Source organism: Dermacentor andersoni, chromosome 4, assembly GCF_023375885.2.
Source record: "Dermacentor andersoni chromosome 4, qqDerAnde1_hic_scaffold, whole genome shotgun sequence".
In the NCBI taxonomy this organism is placed as follows: Eukaryota; Metazoa; Arthropoda; class Arachnida; order Ixodida; family Ixodidae; genus Dermacentor; species Dermacentor andersoni.
The window spans coordinates 46,814,832-46,838,319 of NC_092817.1; the positions used below are offsets into that span (position 1 = coordinate 46,814,832).

Genomic DNA, 23,488 nt, shown 5'->3' on the forward strand with positions numbered 1-23,488 from the left:
TGCTGCAACTACATCCACCTTGAGACAGACAGGTACAAGGGCTAGGGTGACTTTCATTCATTAACCCCATTCTCTTGATTATATATATGTGCAAGCGCTACTATACAGTACTTTATATATATATATATATATATATATATATATATATATATATATATATATATATATATATATATATATATATATATATATATATAGTTATTTATATATATTTTAATTCCTTAAGTATGTCCTAGTAGTACAATGTCATAGTTTGTTATGTACGTCGCATACATTTTAATAGAGGTTGTAAGCCATTGTATATGAGTAACTAACATAGTTGGACATAGTTAATTTGTGCTTGACATAAGTGCAAATATTAACTTTGACATGTACAGGAGCATTAATCTTTATATAACAGTGAAAATAAGTATCAGTGCTCCCTGAAACCTCTCACTTAATTGCTGTTATGCATCAAAATAAGTGACAGAAATGTAATTTTATGCCTAAAATGTTCATGCAGAGGGTTGCGAATTATATAAAGACGGCTCTGTTATTTATTTATTTCATTGTTCAAGGTCATATTCAAAATAAAGTTGCTTCCACCAGCATGTTAAAAGGCAAGCGTAGTATGTATTAGGACATGTCTTCATGCATGCTTCAAGATGCTGGTGTGCAGTAAATTTGAAATGAGGTTCATTATTTTATAACTACTACGAGATCTCCACTCAATTTGCTTAATCTGGCCTTCATCTACATGTGCCAAATATATTGTGTAACAGCCATCAGGATTAGCCCAGCAGACTGCCTATCAACGTGCGCAGCGTGAGAAGAGATTAAATTGTAAATTGTTAAAGTTGTGTCTGGTTCTAGCATTTCAAGTAAGGTTTATTTTATATGCCAGTTCTGATTTTGATTACTACTGGCAGTGGTGCTTTGCTGTCACATGATGGTGGTGACATTCCGCAGCTTGGATGTGAAACGTGTCGCATACAACAGACTTGTTCTGAAGTACTTGGCTAGTATCCGACTCTCCTTCCACTGTAATTGGCTGGCTTCTTAGGGCATGAATGTGTAAAGAGCAAGGTGTAATAGACCAGGACAGAAGAAGAACACAAATGACAGGACCAGCGCCAGTGCAAGCATGCATCAACTAGCCCAAGCAAGAGTTTTTCTTAGGGCAGTTCTGTGTACTAACCTGGTGTCATGCGCTGCAATCATCATGAATTGAAGCCCCCTCATGGTATTGCAGCTTACTGAAATGTTCCACTAATTCAATTCACAATTCATGCCAAGTGAGAAAACCTAAAAAAGAAGAACAGAGTAACACCTTGTTTAGGCATGAACTGGAACCAAGGAAAAGACGAGAGGAAAGTTTATAAATGACAGGTCTCCTGATTTCTGCAAATATCCCTATCATTGCTTTGCATTTTCGCAAAAGAGTGAACTTTTTCCCCTTTTTTGTTTGTTTGTGTAAGGAGGGGGGGAGGTAAATATCAGTGTAATTTCTTACACTAAACTTTTGGTCTGCACCTTCTGAAGAACAGCGCACACTAGTTTGCAGACACTTCCAGTACTCCAACTTTTGCTTGCGGATTATTAAATTCTTCAGATGTAAGCAGTGTGATGTGATTTGTGGTTAGTGTGAGGGCTCCTCTTGTTCTTTCCTTATGTATGTTGTAAAAAAAAAAAAAAATTTGAAGTGTTCAATTTTTAGAGTGATCGCACACTCGGGTACAGCTGTTGCGATGTTGATGCACGAAAAAGGGTGAAGTGTTGAAATGGGACCTCTTGCCTCACGTGGCGCAGCAGTTCATAGTTGGCGTTGTCTTCCTAAGCTGACTATCCTGCAAACTAGATTTGCATACTTGTGGTAGCAAGGCGCCCCTGTTTTGAAATCTGTAAGATAGAAAAATGTTAAGCTCAGTGCACCTTCAGGCATAGCTTAAGATTCTCTTCATCACATATGTCAGGTGTCATTGCCTATAGAATGGCTTGACTTCCTGGAACAGTTCTGTCCTATGTGGTCATTAGGCTCTTAATAATCATTACTTTCATGATGGTTTCATGTAAGGTGTTTGCACCAGCCCAATACAGCAAGTGCAAATGAATGCTGAATTCGCATGTAAATGCAGTTTCTAAAGAGCATATGCTCAGCTAATGCTGCATCAGTTCACGTGAAGTACACAAGGATTCGTAACATTATTTTTTTTTTGTCTCTGTGTATGCATTTTCACACTCAGTCTCAGAACGCTCACGAGAGGCTTTTGGCTGTGGAGTCACTATGCTACTTGGCATCACGAAAATCGCTCAGCATGGCTCCTGGCGGCAGGTACATGTGCCAATTATACTTAAAAAGGTGAGAATGCATGCTTTATTGATATTAAAGGGCCTTGGTGCTTTCGCTGGCAACCACTTGTCTCACTCATTTTTGAATAAATGAAAATTTTGGTACTACTAATGTGGAAAGCTAAGGAAACCAATAAGCATTGCATAGCCTTCTCAGATGCAACAAAATTAACCACTCTGCTACCAAACTAAAATACTACTTCTTTGATCAGATGGCAAAATTATCTGTTCACATCAGCACCTCTAGCTAGTACAAGCTTCATTAAAATTCGACAATGTCATCTTTGTTTGACCAGTTCATACTTTCAATAATTATACCTGATTGCTTAATGACCATGGTTTTATGTTAATTACTGCTTTTCATTGTCTTGATGAGTTTGGCGCAAGCCAAAAGAAAATCTTTTTCCTCTTCTTCCAAGAATAATTTGTTGCTTCTGTTGCTATTAGCTTCTGAAACATGGCATGGCCCACGCTATCTTCATCGTGAACATTGCTGGCATTTTCATTTCTTACCTATTCTGCACCAATAATGGTTCTAAGAAAAAATACAGTTCGTGCAAACAATAAATTTTGCCACTAAATTTATTATCTCATGAGGAAACATATCTCTACTATCCTCCACAAAACAACCCACAACTGCATGCTGTATCATATATGATACAGCAATTAATGCTTGCCTCGCATTACCACTTGAATATATTTCTCGATTGAAACAACACAATAGGCTAATAAATGGTAAGTAAACACTCTGATATATCTTGTGCACCATTTTCAAGTGTATAAATTGTGGAAATAACCTGTTTATTTACAAGGAGGACGAGGGGTAGATTTTAATGAAGAGAAAGAAGGAGAGGTCGGCCTGGAGAGCGTGCCTCTAGCCTGCTACTCCTCACTGGGGAAAGGGGAAGTGGGAAATACAGGGAAAGGTAGGTGGCGGGTGATTATGCTACGGTACAATGAGACGTTATATACACGTTGTCCAATATGCGGATGCGCACTGTAGACACAATACACGTAAGAGTAATCGTGTCCACACAAAAAGTAATCTTGCACAAAAAGTTATTGCACAAACACATTTCGCACTGATGTTTATTTACAAACTTTTTGCACATTGGGTGACGAGATGCCGGCATACACTTTTTAAAGGAAAAATAACTTAAATGTTATTTCCAGTGCTGCTGTCGCTGTGTATTTCATTGCTAGAGAAAACAAGATTCGAGGTGAATATTTAGGATTTTCTTTCTTTTTGATTCTTTTATGCTAGAAGTTGTTCTGTGCGTATCGTATATGATACACCATGTGGTAAGGGGTTAACATCACATGGCACATGCTAGCATACTTGCTTGCATTTATTTTTCGTCGTCAGTGATGATACAGTGGTACATTTCTCATTAAGTATGAATATTCTCAAAAACTGGCAGCAAAAAATTTGATGCATGCTCGAGATGTAGTGTCACTTGCATATAGCTTTATGATACATCAGAATATATTAGGTTATCGTTTCATGTTTAATTTTGAAAAGAACGCAAGATGTTCTCCACATGGGTGGACATAGAGTTCGATGAAGATAGACATCTCCACATATTTAAAAGTTTGATCTATTTGAGCGTCATTAAACTGCTGCTCAGTACATTTGCTCATGTTACAGAGTATTGGTAATGGAACAATGAAATGTGAAAATAATGCTTTTCAGTCGAGAACTGTACTTCTAAATGTTCAGTCGACCATACTGAAGGACTTCGCATGATTGAAAGCTGGACAAGTTGGTAAAAAAATTAGTGCACCACAACATGTAACTGCATTGCATTACACACTGCACACCAAGAAGGATGGCCACACACAATTTGCGCGTGACTGTGCCTTAGCTGCATCGTGTTGCATATGTTTTCACAATGTAACACATTAATGTATTTTACGCAGTGAAATAACAAATAAACAAGATCAGAAACTGAAATGGACATGTTATGGATACACACTTTCAGGGAGATAAGAACATTTTGCAGCACACGTAAATCTATACAGTTGTTGACACAATAGTTGAACGCTGCACCACTGTCATCACCGCTGTATGAAAATGAAGTATTGCCGAGTTTGCCTGGCGAATTTTCCTTTTTCTCAGGTGCACCGACGGGTCCCCTCGAATCCGAGAAGCATGTTTGAAGCTTTCATCAAGCGTCCTGCGCTGTCCTGAATTTGCTGGAGATGTGCTTGGTATGCACCATTTACTCATTATGGCATTGATTAAACACCGCTCTGGCATCAGCTATGTTGGGCAAGATGGTGAAAGCAGGCCATGCACAAAATGATTTTTCTTTTTTGCTACTTGTATTTGACGTCAAAAATTGTTTTTACTTCAAGGACTATGCCGTTGTGTATCATGTGCTTACCTGTAAACATTTACAATTTTATCGTAACATTACCAATTTTTACCTCATGTACAGTTGTCATATTTACACCAATAATTTTACTATTATTCATTTTTGCCCAGTTTAGAGCAAGACTGATTTCAAAAGAATGAGCAGTTGCCAACAGATATTTTGCAGTGTGTCTGGTTGATTACTTGTAACTGCCAAAAGCAGTGGCACCCTTTCATAGAATTGATGTATAACAACAAGCCAAATTTCAGGAACTGTTACTTGAATATTTAATAAACATCAACACTTCTATCTGTGGCGACCACAGAGCAAAGTGCCTGTTCACAACATTCCTTAAAAATATCTGCAGTTATTGAAAAAATAAGTGCTCACTATCTTGACTAAGAAAACAAATTTTAGTATTCTTTGCTAAATTTTAGTATTTTTTGGCTTCAACTGTGGTATTTTTTAAGGTTGGCAGGTGTATGTACATGCAAATTAGCCATCAGTTTTAACAGACTACCATATTTAAATATTGCAATAAATGATGTATTAAAACTGCTAGGTCTTTTTGCTAGTAGAGTGTCAGTAGCAGAACACTCTCACCGCCCTGATGGTTGTCCCAGTGCACTGCCTACAGCAACAATTTATCAAGGAACACTATGCATTGTTGCATAAACATATGGCACACACATTTTAACAAAATACTAATATGGTCGCATTAGTCTTGCAGAAATTAAGTGTTACTGCATGTTTTATATATGTGACACATAAACATTGAGTAATGCATACCTTGATTAAGACTGCATGTGAGTCAGCTCATCGACAGATGAGAGTGGTGCGGCACACGCATACTAGTTGTAAACACGCCCGTTGAAGTAGGCAGGATCGCCAATCGTTGTCGAACATTGCCACACTGCCTGCACAGTGTCGTCACATCTTGACTAACATTATTCTTTGTCATTCAAGCCCTAAGAAAAAAAGAAAAAAAAGAAGCTGCAAAGTTATTTTGTCTGTGGGCACAAAGTTATGAAATGATGTATTTGCATGCAGAATGATATATATTAACATGAAAATGTACCTCACTGAAAATCCTGAAATATGGGAGCTGGAAAAGTAATATGAAGTGCCATGTCCCTTATTGTTGTTCGCGATGCATTGGAGGCAATAATATTTTTCACCACTAGTAGAAAATGTGTCGAAAAAAAATTTGGCACATGTACAATAATGCAGACTGTTTCATAGTTCAAAAAATAAATTAGGATTCTTTTTTTCTGTCCCAGGAAGATACATATATTTTCTGTTATTTTCTTACTGTAGAAGTTGGTTTCGTGTCATGTATGTTTCAGAGGCTTTAACACAAATACAGGCGGGCTGTGGTACCACAGTGAGGCACATTGTTATCAAATCAGTCACAGAGGCTGCCCTGAAGGACTCTTCTATCATCACAGACAAGCTGATTGCCCTCCTCACAGCTAACACTCACTATGCCTCCGTGAGTAACCTTTATTGATGCCTTTCACAGTTTCTTTTATCCTAATTGTCCTCTCTGTTTTCTTAGTTCAAAGCTTTGCTTTGGTTAGGTTCGGTTAGCCAAAGCTAAGTTAATCTTCCTGGACATTTTTTGCCCATTCTCTCTCTTTGAAACTGCCTTCGCTGTCATAGGACGTGCGACCTTTCCTTCCCTCAAAACGCTCTAGGCACCATGTTGTGCTTCGTTGCGTGTCTCAGTAGCAACACAGTTTCCTTTGCTTCCATGAAACAGAAAACGGTGCTCTGCTGGCTTCTGTCAGGCATGCTTTTGCTGAACGGTTGCGTCTCAAAGTCAGACGTGAGATACTGTGCTGTCATTGCAGTAAATAACTTTTTTATGATGAAGCTTTTTGTGTCCCTTACCCCAACTTTGCAGCTGCTGGCTGCTGCCTTGCATGATAACCCCTGAAAAGTCAGGGCTCTGCTTAGTGCTGACATATCTGCAGCGTATACCTCGACTAAGGTTCTATACTTGTAAATGGTCCCTAAACAAGAACAGTGTTCCTTACAAACACAAAAGAAAGCTTTGCTTATCCTGATCCTTACAGTGTGTGGGATCAGTGTAATCTTTTTCTAACACATACAGGTACCCGCTTTGCTTTACTCTTTATAGACATGTGTTGCCTACAGGTAACAAATCCCAAAACTATCTTTTTCTTGCAGAGTTTCAGTTTTGAGCATGGAGTTTCTGGCTAAACATCTTCAACTAACACTGAATTGTAGGCAGCAAGTGTGATTAGCATGATTAGAGAAGGAACAGAGGACAAGGCAGAAGTCTGGGGCACGACTTGCTTTCTTTTGAAGTCATGGTCAGAGGAAAAAGACCAATGCAAAAATCTCCTGCTACAGCTGTATCATAAGGTTAATGTAGATGAAATACAATGTACACCATTGTTTCACATCTGATGAGAACTGTCTGTATAAGTTCCACACAAAGTCGTAGGTGGCATGGGGCAAAGCTCACTTTTGGTGTTCTGGCTGGTGTTGTCCACCATAGGCAACAAACTTGTTGCTGAAAATGTTTCTGCAAAATAGTCTTTCTTTTTGTTTAATGTTCTTATTCTTGGCGTATTTTGCACAATTTCATGAAAAATAAACATTTCCTTGAGATAATATTCTGTATTGTCCATAAAGGGTTAAAATGAAATAGTGAGCAATAAGATAGCTTCTTCCTTTCTCTTTGTTTTGAATGATCTCCACTTTCACGGTCCTTCTGACACTTCTTTATAAGCCAAGTATTACAAGAGCCTTGCTCTGTTTCTGCACGCACATCGACAGCAGTGATTTTGTTTACTCCCTCTGTAGTGTAACTAAGATTCAGATTGAAACCAAGATTAAGAAACAGGTCGAAAGGTATTTTTATGCAACCACTCCAAATGCACACATCACATGCTTTTTTTGTCAGTTGTACACAATGTTTTGCGAGTGCATACCTGCCAACTTGTGCATTTTAAAACTGATAAAAATCTTGCAAACGTGACCAGAGGGCTATGGGGAGGAATACCGTGCATTTTCTTCTTTTTTAGCATCTGCCCTGGGCAGACATTAAACTTCTGTGGGATATATGCACCCTTCTTAATGATCATTTACTTTTAGATGCAGCACACAAGCGACAGCAAACTTGGAACAGCAGATACTGAAGAAGCACATTGCTTTTAAATACAGTGACCTTTTCAGCGACTTTGCTGTTGCCAACTTCATGTGCTTCAGGAAAGTGTCAGAATAGACTTGCTCAAAAAAAGTACCTATTTGGTACATGACGTCTCTAAAGGGAGGGCCTTTTCAAAGGAAAGAACAGACTTCGTCGTAGAGGACAGACAAGGGCTTCAAACACAGACAGTGCATTTGCTCATCTTCAGCTATATTTTCTATCTCCTGTGCATGCTACATGGCTCGCACTCTCCTCTCAACTTCTTCCTTCTTCTCTTCATGCACCGCTCTGTAGAGCAGATGACACTGCTTGAAACATGCGTTTCACCGTCTTCAGTTGCCACAAGAGGATGGTGCAGGTACCGCTAAATTTCGTCTTTGCATGCAATATTTTCAATCTCGCACTGCCCTAGCTTTCAAGAGCTTTAAAACAATTTATTTTTCACAGAACTTGATGCAACATTTCTAAAATCATAGAAGAAGCCCAAGTTTGTACAAACAAAAGATTTGAGAGAGTTGGCAGGTAGTATGTGGGTGCTTTACGATGTCTAAATTTGGAGGAGTACTATTTAAAACCAACTTACATAAATGAGAACTACATCCCCTTCACATGAAAACCTAATTAATTGAAGTTAATGATAAGCATGCATTTCTTATTATATCCGTCGGTGGCAGAACTGCTAGAATGCAAAGCATTAGCACGCACTAAAGTAGTGAAAGAAAGAGCAAAGCAAAATAATGTAGGTAAGCAATAATATTCTAGGGGAGTACTGTACATTCTTTCGGTGAAAAGATTGTTAACAATTTGTTCACAATGCACAGGGTCTTGCTGTGCACTCCTATGTAAACTGATCTTGTCTTTCAGTTCCAAGTTCGCCAGGAAGCCATTTCCTGCCTTGGAAAACTGTATAGGAGCATAGCAATGGATCGAGTGTGCCCTCAGAAGCTCATTTATAAAATTGCCAATGTCATCCTGGAGGCATATCATACCAAGAATACCAGTGACCGGTGAGCAAGTGCTTCTGCTGCCTTCAAGGCATATTATGTCACCGTTTCAATGACAAGAAGAAAGAAAACGAAGAAAACCCAGAATTGACTATGAAGTTAGAATGAACTGAAGCTAATATAAAATTCAGTGTAGTTAAAGCTACTGCATTAGCAATTGTTTGTTTGCAATGTTTTTATTTGATTTGGGATAAATATGCCCGGTTAAAGGAACATGCCATTGTAATGATCAGTTATTAAGGTTTCATGCAGTAACGCAGGGGGGAGAGGAGCATTACAGCAGCACAACCCTCCACACCACCATCTCAGGCTTACGGCATGTTTGGGTAGTTGTTTCAGAGCACTGCGGAAGCACTACAGAGGTAATGTAATAGAGCAGTTAAGCTTTACTGCTGGCATAAGCAGGCTCCACTGATGCTAAGGAAGCAAGATCATCACTTCTATTCCCAGTTATTCTGGTAATATACAGCTTTAAAGTTGTTTTTCACCACCCTAATATGTCATTAGTGATGTACACATTTACACAGCTCATTGGTGTGGCAAGTGACCTTCCTCCCTTTAAGTTTTGATCACATGCAATGCCCCTGACCTCATGTGTATTGCCGTGAATATATTTCATTGTTTACATTATCAATGTACAGCACATTTCTAAAACCTGCTCATGTTTTGTGCATGCCTACCAACTCTCCCAATTTGTCTGGGAGACTCCTGAATTTCGACCAATTCTCCCAAATGTAGAAACAGGGCCACAAATCTCCCAAAAAACTGCCCCAACCCCAGCAAAAAAAAAAAAAAAAAGCATAATGCAGCTCAGTGCATCGTAATTGTCTATATGCATTATGTAGCTAGCTGAATTCTGATTTATATTCAAGCCATTTATGTGTAGGCAGTGGAGGCCTAACTCATTTCCCTTCAGATCGAGCCATGCGTTCAGCAGTGTGCGTGAGACAAAGGTCTAACATGTGTTGCATAATGGTCGGTTCTCTTAAATTAGCTTCGCCGCTGTACAGACCTGTTATGCGGTGAAGCATATTAGGAGTAAACAGGGGCTACCGTCAGGGGCTACCGTCAGGGGCTACCGTCAAGTAACGTTCCTTAATTGTACACGTCCGCATGTTCTGTCTACAGTCACAGTACGAGTGCCAAGACACATAGAAAGTGAACTGGCAGCCATTCAAAGCTGTTTCTGACATTGTTGTGGCCTTGAAAAATAAATAAAGAGAGAAAGAGAGAGAGTTTGTTTTGTGGTTGCCATGCCCCGCCACCCTCCTCAGTGAATCTCCCAAATTTTGAGGTCCCCAGGTTGGCAGGTATGTTCATGTCAACGTTGTTTGTTTTATATCAAGACGCAAATTTTTTCTTGTTTCAGCATGACTGTGGAGCAGACATACGCTCAGCATCTTGTACCATTATTGCTGTCTGCTTCATACCGCATGGAGCTTCTATATGCCCTCTACTGTAACCTCGAAGGAAAAGCACTGCGGTCATTTGTGCGCCTGCATGAGAATATGCAGGAAGCGCAGTTAAAGCTGCGAAGTGTTTTAGATCAAGTGTGGAGAGCACATGCAAGCACACCCAGACGCTCTAATAGAGGTGAGAAAGACCTTTCACTGTATCAAGCCAGTTATAGGGTAAAATTAATATAAGCTTGCTACTGTGGCAACATATTAAACGAACAAAGGGGTCAGTCCTGTCTTATATTTTCTAACACTTTTTGTGAATATGTATTCATAACTTTGCCTTGAATATGAACCATTTCTTGTATGCCACATACCACATTGAGTGTTGCAAAATTAAAAAGACAAAAATTGGCTATAATCAGACCCGGTAATAAGTAGAGAATGGATATATTCATAACCAGGTAACTAAAAGAGTAGCTAGATTTTTCTGTGCATTTAAAGCATCATTTCCGCATGTGTGTATAGTGCAGTAATAATGTATTTAAATCAGTTTTACATATCAGACATAATGCAAGACATGTCCCTAAAGAGTAATCTCACATTTTACCTCGTTTTTATGTCAGGCTTCTATTGTCGCCTTCAGGGGATAATTGAAAATAGTGCATCAATGGCTGCGCATCAAAAGCACAGATGAAAATAATCTTATTTAAAACATTTCGTATACATCTTGAAACACTTCTGATTTTCCTCACAGAAGCCAGAATATCTAATACTAGGGGTGTGTGAATAGTAATTTTGGAAACTGAATCGAATATAAATCGAGTAGCCCCAGATCCGAACAGAACCTCATTGAACATAGAATACTTTTCAAATTGTTTTTCAATAATGAATGGCTCTTCTTCACAATTATTATAAAACTATGCTTAAATCCTAATATTCTCAACGTTAGAAAGTTTCTGTCATCATATTGCACATTATGAAGCTGCGAAGCCGCAAAACCTGCTGTTGGTTCTGCTTCCGTACCATTATCAAGGTGATGCGCTGTCTCTTTGGGTTGGCCACAGGCAAAGCAGTTGCTTTCAATCAGCTCGTTTCAGGGCGCTGCTTTATGATGCGGGTGGGAGTGCAGTCATTTTCATTTTTCGTGGGGTCCGTTTACCAGACGGAAAAAGTTAGTACGCAATTAGTACGTCGCTGAAAACACCGCACTTAGATGTCATTTGCGGGCGCCTACAGATGCGTCAGTGACACTTTGATAATTACAACAGTACTTCTTGTGTTACATAATTATAACTACCTAATTAAATCCAAGTAACGAAACATTACTGTCGGCTACTCCAGTGCACTGGAAACAATATGCAGAAGGTTTTCTTCGAGTAATGTAATTGCTCTTTCTTTACATTTTGGTGCGTGATAGTTGCGCCACCCTGTATAATTCACTCAGTAACCGAAATGAGGCCAAGCCGGATTCACTTGAAATCAGAATCAACAGCATTAATGTGCAACAGCGCTTATACTCGAACTCACAGAAAAAGAAAAAGAATGAGAGAGAGACTGCAGTTTCACCGCAAAGGCGAAGCAGTATTAATGATAGCCAAGTGTGTGACAATTACACGAAGGAAGCTTACACCACTGAGAGCACTCAGACTGTGAAACTGAACTGTCTCCTACTATGAGGTCTTGTATATACTCAAATAACGCCGTCACTTCATCGCTAAATTCTTTGAGGTCACACAAAGTTTCTTCAAGTGCAAGAATTATATATATATATATATATATATATACAATGGGCCGACAATGAACAAAGTCTCTTAGACTTCATTTACAATTTCAATTCTCTGCACCCGTCAATCTGCTTTACGCACTTCTCCCAAGATAGTATTCACTTCCTCGACGTCACTCTGTCACTGAGTGGCGGTCGCATTTCCACGTCCCTATACAAAAAGCCGACAGATCGTCAGCAATATCTGCATTTTTATAGTAGCCACCCCCATCACTGCAAAACAGGCATTCCCTACTCCCAGGCCCACAGATACAGAAGAGTCTGTTCCAAATCTGCGCAATTTGAGCGACACGCGCTAGAACTAAAATCTGCTCTCATACGCCAAAAATATCCTCCAAAAATAGTAGACGATGCCATTGAACGCGCCCACAGCTTAGATCGAGCACAGATAATGGGAGAAAAGGTTAGCAATAGCAATACACAATCAGATCCGAACTTGGTCCTCACATACACCACCGGTGCTCCGCGGGTCAATGCCATTCTCACCCGCCATTTTAATATCATGAAACAGAGCATCCGACTCGCTACTATCTTCAAGCAGCCGCCTCGGGTTGTGTATAGAAGAAACAAAAATTTAAGGGATTTGTTAGTCAGGGCGAGGACACAGAAGTCAAACACGCCCAAGGGCTGTCGACCGTGTGGGAAACCTCGTTGCAAGGTATGCCGTCACATGACAACAGCAGACATGGCTGAAGCATCGAACTCGCCCTTCGTATATAAAATTACCGAAAATCTTGACTGTGATTCCAGTAACGTCGTGTACAAAATTCGATGCGAGGTGTGTAGGCAGGTATATATCGGCCAAACAGAGACCCCTTTTCGCCTGCGGTTTAACAATCACCGCGCGCATGTGAAAAGTCTCCCCAATTTACCCTTCTCCAGGCACGTTCGGCTGCCAGATCACTCCTTTGAACGCGTGAGCGTTGTGCTCTTGCAATCTGGTTTCTAACACACCCGTGCACGCGAGCAGAGAGAATCTTTTTTCATCCATAAATTTGGAACGTACACTAAAGGAATTAATGAGAGTCCGGGGCGGCTGACGTGCCTCCGGGATATGCCGTGAAAGTGCATGGGAAACGCGAATACATGTTCTGTACTTAAAAATTGAGACGCTGTCTATTTACTGCTTGCTCACCCCTCCGCATGCGCCTCAAGGGCGCGAGCGGAAAACCAATAAATCCAGTTTCCTGGACCCTGCCACTGAAGTGGTCATTCTGAGTGACCTATTGCCCTTCTTGAAATACGCACGTGCTGACTTGATGGCAGTTGTCTGTTAAACGTTCAAAAATTGGACCACAAGGAGGCTATCTAACTCGGCTCCCTAAATCTAAGCCCATGGGCGCACTTGCTTTGCGAATCCCACGCATATATTCTTTTTTGGAACTATATTTTTTTTCGCACCGTAGCTGGACCACAGAGTTGCCGGAACGGGCCGTGCCTTGTATATGTGTACTGTGACACTGTTTCTTTCCACAAGTTGCCGCTCTTCTGTCTTCCTTCTGGGCCCCTTCTCTATTGTGCCCCCCGCCACCGGATTCAACTTGCCCTCTCTCCCGCTACAACGGCAGCCCATGCACTGGTGCTGCGGAGCGACCGTTTTCTCCCTCCTTGCCTCGGGTGCACGGGAACCTAGCTGCCGCTACTTCCCGCCCCCCTCGCTCTCCGACTCACGGCTCCCTCCTCCTGTGTGCTTGTTTCTTTTTCTTTCCTTTTTCTTTCTTTTTCCCCTTTTTTTTTTCCTCACTGACCTCCTTGCTCTACATACATGTGACTCCGCCTTCCTCTTGCCCTGCATAGCTGCCAAAGGCCGCTGTAAATCTGCCAAGGCGCCGAAAATCAATCACTGTCACAACTGTTCCTCTCGGTTTGATGTATGTAAGAACGACCGGGCACCCGGTCTGGTGTCTTCACTACCAGGGCCGAACTGCCATTTTTTTGTAAACCCTGATGAAGATCGGTCCACCGATCGAAACTGTCGACATTAAATACTTGTTCTGTTTACCTTGTAGCACCACTCAAGTTCTTTACGTTTGAAAGGTAGCCTGAAGAATCCCTCTTTGCCTAGTATATACATATATATATATATATATATATATATATATATATATATATATAGACGCAGACGAAAAGCTATGTACAAGTATATTTACAAGAAAATACACTGCGCTTGGCCAAGAGGCAACAGCCCGCGCTAGCTTCTAATCGTCGGCGTCGTCTTCACACTGCTCGCCTTTTCGTGATCGCACATATTGTTCCGTAGCACTACCCCCGGCTGCAAAAGCGCCGTCCCGGAGCGACTAAAGATCGGACTCGGAAGCAGTGTAGTAGGCCTTGAGCCTACTGACATGCACGACATCACTTGATGCCAGAAGAGAGGACGAGGTTGAACCCACAGGAGCAATTTCGTAAGTCACAGGCGTCACCTGGCGCAGCACGCGGTAGGGCCCTGTGTATCGCGAAAGGAGCTTCTCTGAAAGTCCGACGTGATGGGAGGGCGACCACAGGAGCACGAGCGCACCAGGCGAAAACTGTGCGTCACGATGGCGGGCGTTGTAATGACACTGCTGAGCGGCTTGTGAGGCCGTCAGTCGAGCACGGGCAAGCTGGCGTGCATGGTCGGCGAGGGCGATGGCGTCGCGCGCATACTCGCTTGTTGAGGTCGCAGCAGGAGGAAGTGCCGTGTCTAGGGGCAAGGTAGGTTCGTGACCGTACAGTAGATAAAATGGAGAAAATCCGGCGGTGTCGTACCGGGAAGAATTGTACGCAAATGTCACGTAAGGAAGGGCAATGTCCCAGTCGTGGTGGTCTTTGGAAACGTACTTGGACAGCATATCGGTAAGAGTACGGTTTAACCGCTCTGTCAGGCCATTGGTTTGAGGGTGGTATGAAGTAGTCAGTTTGTGTTGAATGTAGAAGGAACGCACAATGTCAGCGATAACTTTCGAGAGGAAGTTTCGACCACGGTCAGTAAGCAGCTGTTGCGGGGCGCCATGAAGCAAGATAATGTCACGCAAGAGAAAGTCCGCGACGTCAGTGGCGCAACTGGTAGGGAGAGCCCGAGTGATAGCGTATCGGGTGGCATAATCAGTCGCGACGGCTACCCATTTGTTCCCAGAGGATGACGTGGGAAAGGGACCGAGCAGGTCTAATCCAACACGAAAGAACGGTTCTACAGGGACGGTGATCGGCTGGAGATGACCGGCAGGTAGCACCTGAGGTGTTTTCCGACACTGGCAGGGATCACAGGCAGCAACATAGCGTCGAACGGAGCGAGCGAGACCAGGCCAATAGAAGCGGCGGCGGGCGCGGTCTTACGTGCGGGTTACCCCAAGATGTCCTGCAGTGGGTGCGTCATGCATCTCAAAGAGCACAGTCTGTCGTAGCTGTTTTGGCACGACAAGAAGATCAGAGCCGTCAGGGAGGAAGTTCCTTCGATACAGAATGCCGCCCTGGAGGACATATCGGCGAACGGATGCGTCGGCAGGTGTTGAGCGCAGACGCTCGATAAGTGCTCGCAGCGATAGTTCTCGGTACTGTTCATCGGCGATGTTAGCGAAGGCAGACACAGCGAAAATGCCGTTGGCGCTACTACTGTCGGCGTCGTCAGGCTCGTCGACCGGGTAGTGAGACAGGCAGTCAGCGTCCTTGTGTAGACGGCCAGATTTATAGGTGACAGTATACGAATATTCTTGGAGGCGTAAGGCCCAGCGACCAAGTCTTCCTGTAGGATTTTTCAGTGAGCATAACCAGCAAAGCGCGTGATGGTCTGTGACAACGGAAAAGGGTCGGCCATATAAGTATGGGCGGAATTTCGCAACCGCCCAAACTAGGGCGAGACACTCACGCTCAGTGATGGAATAGTTGTGCTCCGTGAGTGAGAGGAGCCTTCTGGCGTAAGAAATAACACGGTCGTGGCCACGCTGGCGTTGTGCCAGTACTGCGCCAATTCCGTGACCGCTGGCATCAGTAAGGACTTCGGTAGGCGCAGAAGGATCAAAATGGGCCAGAACGGGAGGCGTTAAGAGAATGTCGATTAGATGTGAGACTGCAGAGGCCTCGTTATCGCCCCACTGGAAAGGGGCGTCTTTTTTCAAAAGCTCGGTTAGTGGTCGTGCTATGGCGGCGAAATTTCTCACGAAACGGTTGAAATACGAACAAAGGCCGATGAAGCTGCACACATCCTTGACACACTTCGGAACAGGGAAATGCGCAAAAGCATGGATCTTGCCTGGGTCCGGTTGCACTCCGTTTGTGTCAACGAGATGTCCAAGGACGGTAATCTGGCGACGGCCGAATTGACACTTCGATGCGTTGAGTTGCAGACCGGCTCGACGAAAAACGTCCAGAACTGCTGAGAGGCGCTCGAGGTGCCTAGCGAACATTGGGGAGAATACGATAACGTCGTCCAAGTAGCACAGGCACGTGGACCATTTGAAACCGTGAAGAAGGGAGTCCATCATGCGTTCAAAAGTGGCAGGGGCGTTACATAGACCGAACGGCATCACTTTGAATTGATAAAGACCGTCGGGTGTTACAAAAGCAGCCTTCTCGCGGTCGAGATCGTCCACGGCAATCTGCCAGTAGCCGGAGCGAAGGTCAATAGAGGAGAAATAGCGAGCACCGTGGAGGCAGTCAAGGGCGTCATCAATCCGAGGTAGGGGATACACGTACTTTTTGGTAACCCTGTTAAGGTGCCGATAGTCCACGCAAAAGCGCCATGAGCCATCCTTCTTTTTGACCAGTACAACAGGTGACGCCCATGGACTATATTATGGTTCAATAATGTTCTTGGCAAGCATTTTGCGAACTTCTGCGTGAATAACTTGACGCTCAGCTGGTGACACTCGATATGGGCGGCGATGAATAGGAGGGGCATCGCCGGTATTAATGCGATATTTGACAGCTGTAGTTTGGGCCAAAGGACGATCATTAAAGTAAAAAATATCGTGGTAGGAAAACAGAACGCGGTAGAGTTCACGAGCGTGCTCGGACGGCAAGTCGGGCGCAATCATTTTCTGTAAGTCAGCGATGGTACAATTTGCCGACTGCGATGGTAGAGGAGTATCGGATGAAGTGTCGTCTACTGCAACGGATGCTACTGAGTTATCCTCGAATGAGCAAAGCTGGGCCAGAGACATCCCGCGTGGCAGCACTTGTGTCGTCAAGCCAAAATTGACCACTGGCAGGCAGACGCAATTCGCCGTAATAAATAAAACTGTATCAGGTGCTGTGATACCGTGTGTAAGGAGGACGTCTTGCATAGGAGCCGCGATATAGTGACCGTCGGGGACTGGTGGGGATGACACTAGGTCAACATAGGTCAGTGCCGAAGGTGGCAAGCGAACGAAGTCGACGGAACTGAGGCGACTGGGGTGTGGTTCAGCAGGATCCAGAACAGGCAGGTCAAGGCGGAGAGTACTGACGGAACAATCAATGAGAGCAGAATGTGCGGAGAGGAAGTCTAAGCCAAGGATGATGTCGTGGGGACAGTGGGCGATGACTGTGAATAGCACGATTGTTGAGCGATCAGCAAAGGAGACGCGGGTGGTACACATACCAATTACGGGGGCTATTCCGCCATCGGCGACACGGACAACAGGTGTCGTGGTGGGCGTGATAATTTTCTTGAGCCGGTTACGAAGGTCAGCGCTCATTACGGACAAATACGCCCCAGTGTCTATGAGTGCAGACACAGAAACACCGTCGTCTTGCACGTCAAGAAGGTTCAGATGAGTGGGCAACGTTAGTAGAGGATTTGGCGGCGTAGGGAGCAATGCAGCGTCACCTCGAGGCGCTGCATCGTCTAGTTTTCCGGCTGGGAGTGGCGTCCAAAGGGAGTCCGCAAACAGGAGCGACGGGGCTGGGGAGAGCGAGATTGTCGTCGTTGGGGCGAAGGCGAACGAGAATAGGAGCAGTTCGGTGCAAAAGAATCAGCGGCGGCGTTACCGGAGCATGCGGCATAGGGACGAGAAGGGCCACCTGGGGGGCGAGAGTAGGCAGTATAAGTAGACCGGGTCGGGGAACTCCACCGACTGCGACAGTGCCGAGAAATGTGCCCGATTCGATGGCAGTGGAAACAAATGGGCTTGTCGTCAGCAGTGCACCATTCAGATGGGTTGCGGAAACGTAGTGGGTTAGAAGATACGGGACAGGGCGGAATCGAAGAAGCCAGGCGGGTATCAGGACGATGGGCCGAGCAGATGGCGTGAAGACCCATGTTTTCGAACTCTTGGCGGACAACTGCCTGGATCAGTGAGACCGTGACTGCAGATGTGTTGGTGGGACTGGAGTCGAAGGCAGCTGGATAGGCGGCCTCGATCTCACGCCGGACGATCCTGGTAACATCGGCAGTGTTGTTGGGACGAGGAGTGTCGGCACAGGAAGATGTCGCTGGGGTGTTGGGCAGACGGGCAAACTGCTGGTCAATACGTCGGCTTTTAGCGAGTTCCAGGCCAGCATCCACCGTCGCTACGTTGTTTCAAACGAGCAAGTTGAAGGCGTCATCGGCAATGCCTTTGAGGATGTGGGCAACCTTGTCTGACTCAGTCATGTGGGTGTCAACTTTGCGGCACAGAGCCAAGACGTCCTGAATGTACGTGACATAGGGCTCTGTTGACGTCTGCACACGGCCGGAAAGCACCTTCTGCACGGCAAGTTGGTGACCGTAGGGGTTGCCGAACAAGTCTCGAAGCTGTGTCTTAAGTGAATCCCAACTGGTGAGCTCATCTACGTGCGTGCGATACCAAACTCGAGGTGTGCCACCGAGGTAAAAGACTTCGTTGGCGAGCATAATAGTAGGGTCACACCGGTTATTACGGCTGATGTGTTCATACAGGCTGATCCAGTCATCAACGTCTTCCCCATCTTTGCCCGAGAATACGCCAAGATCACGGGGAGCGGGGAGAGTGATGTAGGTCGTCGAAGTGGCAGCAGGTGTCAGAGCCGGCGGAGTCGGGTTGTCGTCGCCGGGAGCCATGAAGGAAGGCTCGACGTACCGTCCACTGCGAAGCTCCGTGACGAGGTACAGGGAACGTCCACCTCCACCAGATATGTTACGTAGGAAGACGCATACGAAAAGCTATGTACAAGTATATTTACAAGAAACTACGCTGCGCTTGGCCAAGAGGCAACAGCCCGCGCTAGCTTCTAATCGTCGTCGTCGCCTTCACACTGCTCGCCTTTTCGTGATCGCACATATTGTTCCGTAGCAATATATATATATATATATGGGGTTCAAAAAGCTGGTCGGGCCCCAAGACCCCCCCCCCCCAATAAAGATGAGAACTCTCTGCCTATGGCGGTCAATATTTATTTTAAGGAGCATCACGGCCAACTAGCACAACTCTCAGTTCTTTTAACATATATTGTTCAATTTTAATGCCTGGCTATTATTTAACACCTGGCAACAGAATAACACCTCAAAGCCTCCAGCCAGGAGCTTATTTCAGCACATAGCATTTTTATAATGTTTTGTTGTTGGTTAAAATTTATTAATGTTTCTTTAAAATAAAATGTGGTACTCAAGGACAGCAAATATTATCATATGAATATTCAATTCATATTCAATTTGGTGTCATCACTATTTGATTTGGAAATCAACATTCACACACCTCTATTTTTGGCACATGTTAGTTTTCTACTTTTTAAGTGACAGGATATAGGAATTTCATCTTTGCTTTAACGTATCCAAGTATCTGAAAGGCTCCATCATGCATCTACAGTTTCCACCTTTACCAAAAAAATTTCCCTTTTGAAGTTGTTCTGTGTATTATGTTCCTTCAAGAATAAACTTGCAGTTAGTGCTCGTGTGTGTACCTTGCTTAACCCTTCATGTGATTTAGTACTGTTTCATCAAATATAGAATTTCACCAACTAGTCCAAGTTTTCTTGCTGCAGGATATTACGGTATACTAGCTGTTAAGACATCACATTTTCTTTGAGTTGTGAACCCTTTATTTTAGCTACCAACTGGGTAGCAACACATAAGTAGTGGTTGTGAAACACAACATCAAGTAAGGTCAATGACTGCCCAAAATTCCAAATATATTTTGCTGGACTAAGAATCTACATTATAATCACATGAATGTCAATACCAAAGCATATCTTGCTTCTGAACCTGCCAACTTTTCATCATGTTTTCTCTCTTTTTCCCACCTGACAGTTTGCAAACACAAAGCCTTTCATCTTTAACTGCAGGAACATAGCATCTTAAGAGCTTTCATTTTTGAGCGAGCGAATATTTGTTTGGAGGGAAGGCTATTAACAAGTTGTCACTTCTGCTTTTTTTCCAACAGGCACACAGCTCGTAGATGAGCTAAGGAAAGACACGGTCGCATGTGAGAACCTACTCAATGCACTGAGCCACCAGAAATCATCAGACATTGCTTGCAGTCGGGTAAAAACATATTCAAATCAGTTCCTTGCCATACAAGAGCAGACAGCAGGGGGTTAACCTCGTGCAAGCACAGTAGTGAAGAAAATCAGTAAGGTGCAACGTCACTAAATTTCCATACAATTTCACTCGTGTTAAAATATTGTTAAATATTCAGAACAGCTAATGTGGCCTTCACAATAATAAAGCCCTTATAATCTAGTGCTTAAGCCTTAAGTACCTCTCATCTCTGCCTCTGCCATTCCTCAAAGGCAATGCAGTTAGGCCTACTAGAATCGCATACAGTGACTTGCATTTTTCATTCAACTGTAAGAGAAGACTCTGTGCTTCATTCTGCTTTATTTTCACTCAAATTTCACAACTAGATTGGCTTTATTTACATTGCAAGAAAGATTTCCAGCAGAAAAAACTGACATGTACATGCCGGGGAAGAATTACTGCACACGACACATGCACTGCTGTTGCTTTTAGTTGACATTGTTCTATCAAATGCTTCACATCTTTGCTTGCCTGGTTGATGCTTCGCCTTCCAGACGAAACTGTGCCTTTTTTTTCCCTCTCATGGAACATAAAGCTGCCCTTTCTCTTTCCTGTATTAAACCTGCCCACTAAGTCGCTCTTGTGTGCATGTTCAAGTGACCATGCCACTCAGTGGCTTTACTGTAATTTTCTCAAGTCTGGCCACAAGCAAAAGGATTGCAAAATAAGCTGCAAGACATGAAAATGGCAATACCATTTGTTTTCCTGCCACTTCGAACTGCAGTGTTGACCTGCAACAGAAAATGTTCACGACCGTATGCATGACATGCTTTTTGTTGTGTGTATGTTTTTGGGACACATGCATCGATGCACAGCGAGTACTTTATGCTAAAGGCAAACTGCAACAAAATTTTGGACTGTATAAATGCCTAGACTCACATAGCATTAATATATCGAGCAGCCTCCATGCAAACTTTTAGATCTGAAGTACAAGTGGATGCAGCACGAAAAGTTCGCAAGAACAAACATTTTTTTGCACGAAAATGAGGGGAAAAAATGGCTCCAATCCCGCTCACCAGAAATGATGTAGAACCCGGAACACTGTGAACCAGCATGGCTTCTCAGCATCATCTCCGAGATTAGGTGGCACTCACAATCTTCTGAAAACATAGGAGGCCATGGTTTGGGATTTTCATCATTTCTGCTAACACCCAGCTGCATGCATCATCTGGTGGATGTTATTTATTAGGCTGTCAACAAGAAAATTTGATGATTCCCAGGCCTGCAGAATTGCCAGGATTGCTTCAATAGTATGTACTACTCATTGAAATAAACTTCACCAAAGTGAGATTTTGTTGCAGTTGGCCCCAACTGCAAGTGCAAACCTGCAGGATAACAAAACAACTTGAGAAACAGCCAAAGATTGCTCAACTATTGATGGAAGTGGGAATGAATGAATGAAACATCTTTGTTAGGAATGGGTTGGCTCTTCAGCCTCAAAAGGGTGGGGGGGTTCAGGGAAGGCGCTCACATGCAACGGTAAATGCCCACCTTATGTGCAAATTCCCAGAGGGAGAGCAGCATGTCTCGGACTTTACAGCCGTTCAGGTTGGCCCAGTCTTCAAAGAAGATAAAGTCTGGTCTCTGGTATTTCTGCCAGAGATCTCCATTTGTGAAACATTTCCACAGCACGCATTGATGTTGAGTCCTTGTCAACATGTTCCTGACAATAGGACAAGCGCTCGTTATGCATATCACAAATGCAACTGATTCAGTGGTTCCTGCTTCTCATGTGCTTTCATCGGCACTGTCAATGGCTGTGTTAGGCTGGCCTGGGAATAATGAGGGTATGGTGGTATGATTTAGAGAGCAAACATGGGCAGCTGATATTCTAGCCGAGATTAAGAGGAAGTAGTGGGATTTGGCAGCTTAAGTACTGCATAGAACAGATAGCCAATGTTATATACCAGAGCAACAGAATGGGTGCCATGGAAAAGGAAACAAGGGGACGAGATAGTGTGATGAGACTAGGAAGTTTACAGCCACAGGATATAGTTAGCTGACATGAGGCAAAGGTAACTGGAGATCACTGGGAGAGGTCTTTGTCCTGTAATGGACAAAGTGGGCTGATGACAATGACTATGTCGTTGTGATGAGGCAAGCTTGTTGTCATCTTATGAATAAAATAGCTATAGTTGCCCTCAAAATGAAAACATGTAAAGGGACGCTAAAATTAAGATTAAGCTAAGCTAGATTTGTAGACGACAGTTCTGGAATTCCAAATGGGGTCAGTCTTACCACGATCGGCGCTTTGTTTCATTGGAGAGAACATGAAAGAGAAAAATATCACATTGAAGTTCCCGTACTAGGTGCCTGTGCCATCACAGATTTCAGCAGCATCTACCTGGGGCCAGCTGGCTGTTTATAACTATATGAGGGGCTGCTACACTGCATTACAAAATAAATTAGAACTTTAAGCTTTTAGTTTATCTTTAATGGACTATAGTGATGTTTTTCTTTTGAGCAATAAACAGTTAGCTAGCAACGGGCAACTTTTTCAGGCTTTTCTTTCTTTTTCCTTTTTGAAGTGCCCAAATCATGTTCAAACGCATATGTTGTCACTGTCCCCTAATGTGTGCCATTGTACAGGCATAAAACTGAAGAAAGAGATGTTTGTCATTTGTCTCTTCCTTGGTCATGCTGTCAACTTGCAGTGCAGAATCCAAAACCTTGTGTGTTCACAGTTGCCCGATTTAATTTTTGGCTCTCTCTCCTTTCAGGAGTTAGTAAAGATGCTTTTTCATACATGTGCCAATTGTTTCCTTCTGTTGCACTAAAATTGGATCTGGGGCAGCGTTTTCTTTAATTGCTTTTTATATATATGCGCTCTTCAATGGGCCTGTAAGCTATCATGAACAAATATATAATAATGCCTTAAGTAGACGTTAAGGATATTGCTGTTTCTTGCATTCTCTCTTCTTCCTTAGCATTAGAAACAACCTATCAAAAGGTTCATTTGTGCTTGTCCAAAAGCTGATATGCTGCTTTCTAACATTCTTATGCT

The 23,488-nt window shown here is 43.3% G+C and overlaps 1 protein-coding gene and 1 long non-coding RNA gene across 11 annotated transcripts in view; one reads left to right on the top strand and one right to left on the bottom strand.

Moving 5' to 3' along the window:
* Positions 1–23,488, top strand: part of LOC126537060 (sister chromatid cohesion protein PDS5 homolog A-like) — a 49,198-nt gene that overhangs the window by 14,900 nt on the left and 10,810 nt on the right. For 5 of the 7 annotated variants that reach the window (XM_055073678.2, XM_055073673.2, XM_055073675.2 and 2 more), the window contains 6 exons: positions 2,223–2,338; positions 4,448–4,539; positions 6,032–6,177; positions 8,731–8,873; positions 10,240–10,463; positions 20,348–20,448. In XM_055073678.2, the coding sequence (XP_054929653.1) occupies positions 2,223–2,338; positions 4,448–4,539; positions 6,032–6,177; positions 8,731–8,873; positions 10,240–10,463; positions 20,348–20,448 (822 nt within the window). The remainder of the gene's footprint in view (positions 1–2,222; positions 2,339–4,447; positions 4,540–6,031; positions 6,178–8,730; positions 8,874–10,239; positions 10,464–20,347; positions 20,449–23,488) is intronic. The other 2 variants (XR_008613643.1, XM_055073679.2) reach the window with 1 other exon arrangement.
* On the bottom strand, positions 281–23,486 carry LOC129386184 (uncharacterized). 4 transcript variants are annotated; one of them, XR_011893838.1, is made up of 5 exons: positions 21,976–23,486; positions 21,501–21,584; positions 21,179–21,215; positions 5,475–5,653; positions 281–1,284 (listed from the first exon to the last, which is right to left on the bottom strand). It is a non-coding gene; the product is annotated as an uncharacterized lncRNA (long non-coding RNA). The 4 variants fall into 4 exon arrangements; XR_008613645.1 differs by lacking the exon at positions 281–1,284 and adding an exon at positions 1,294–1,878; XR_011893837.1 differs by lacking the exons at positions 281–1,284; positions 21,179–21,215 and adding an exon at positions 1,294–1,878.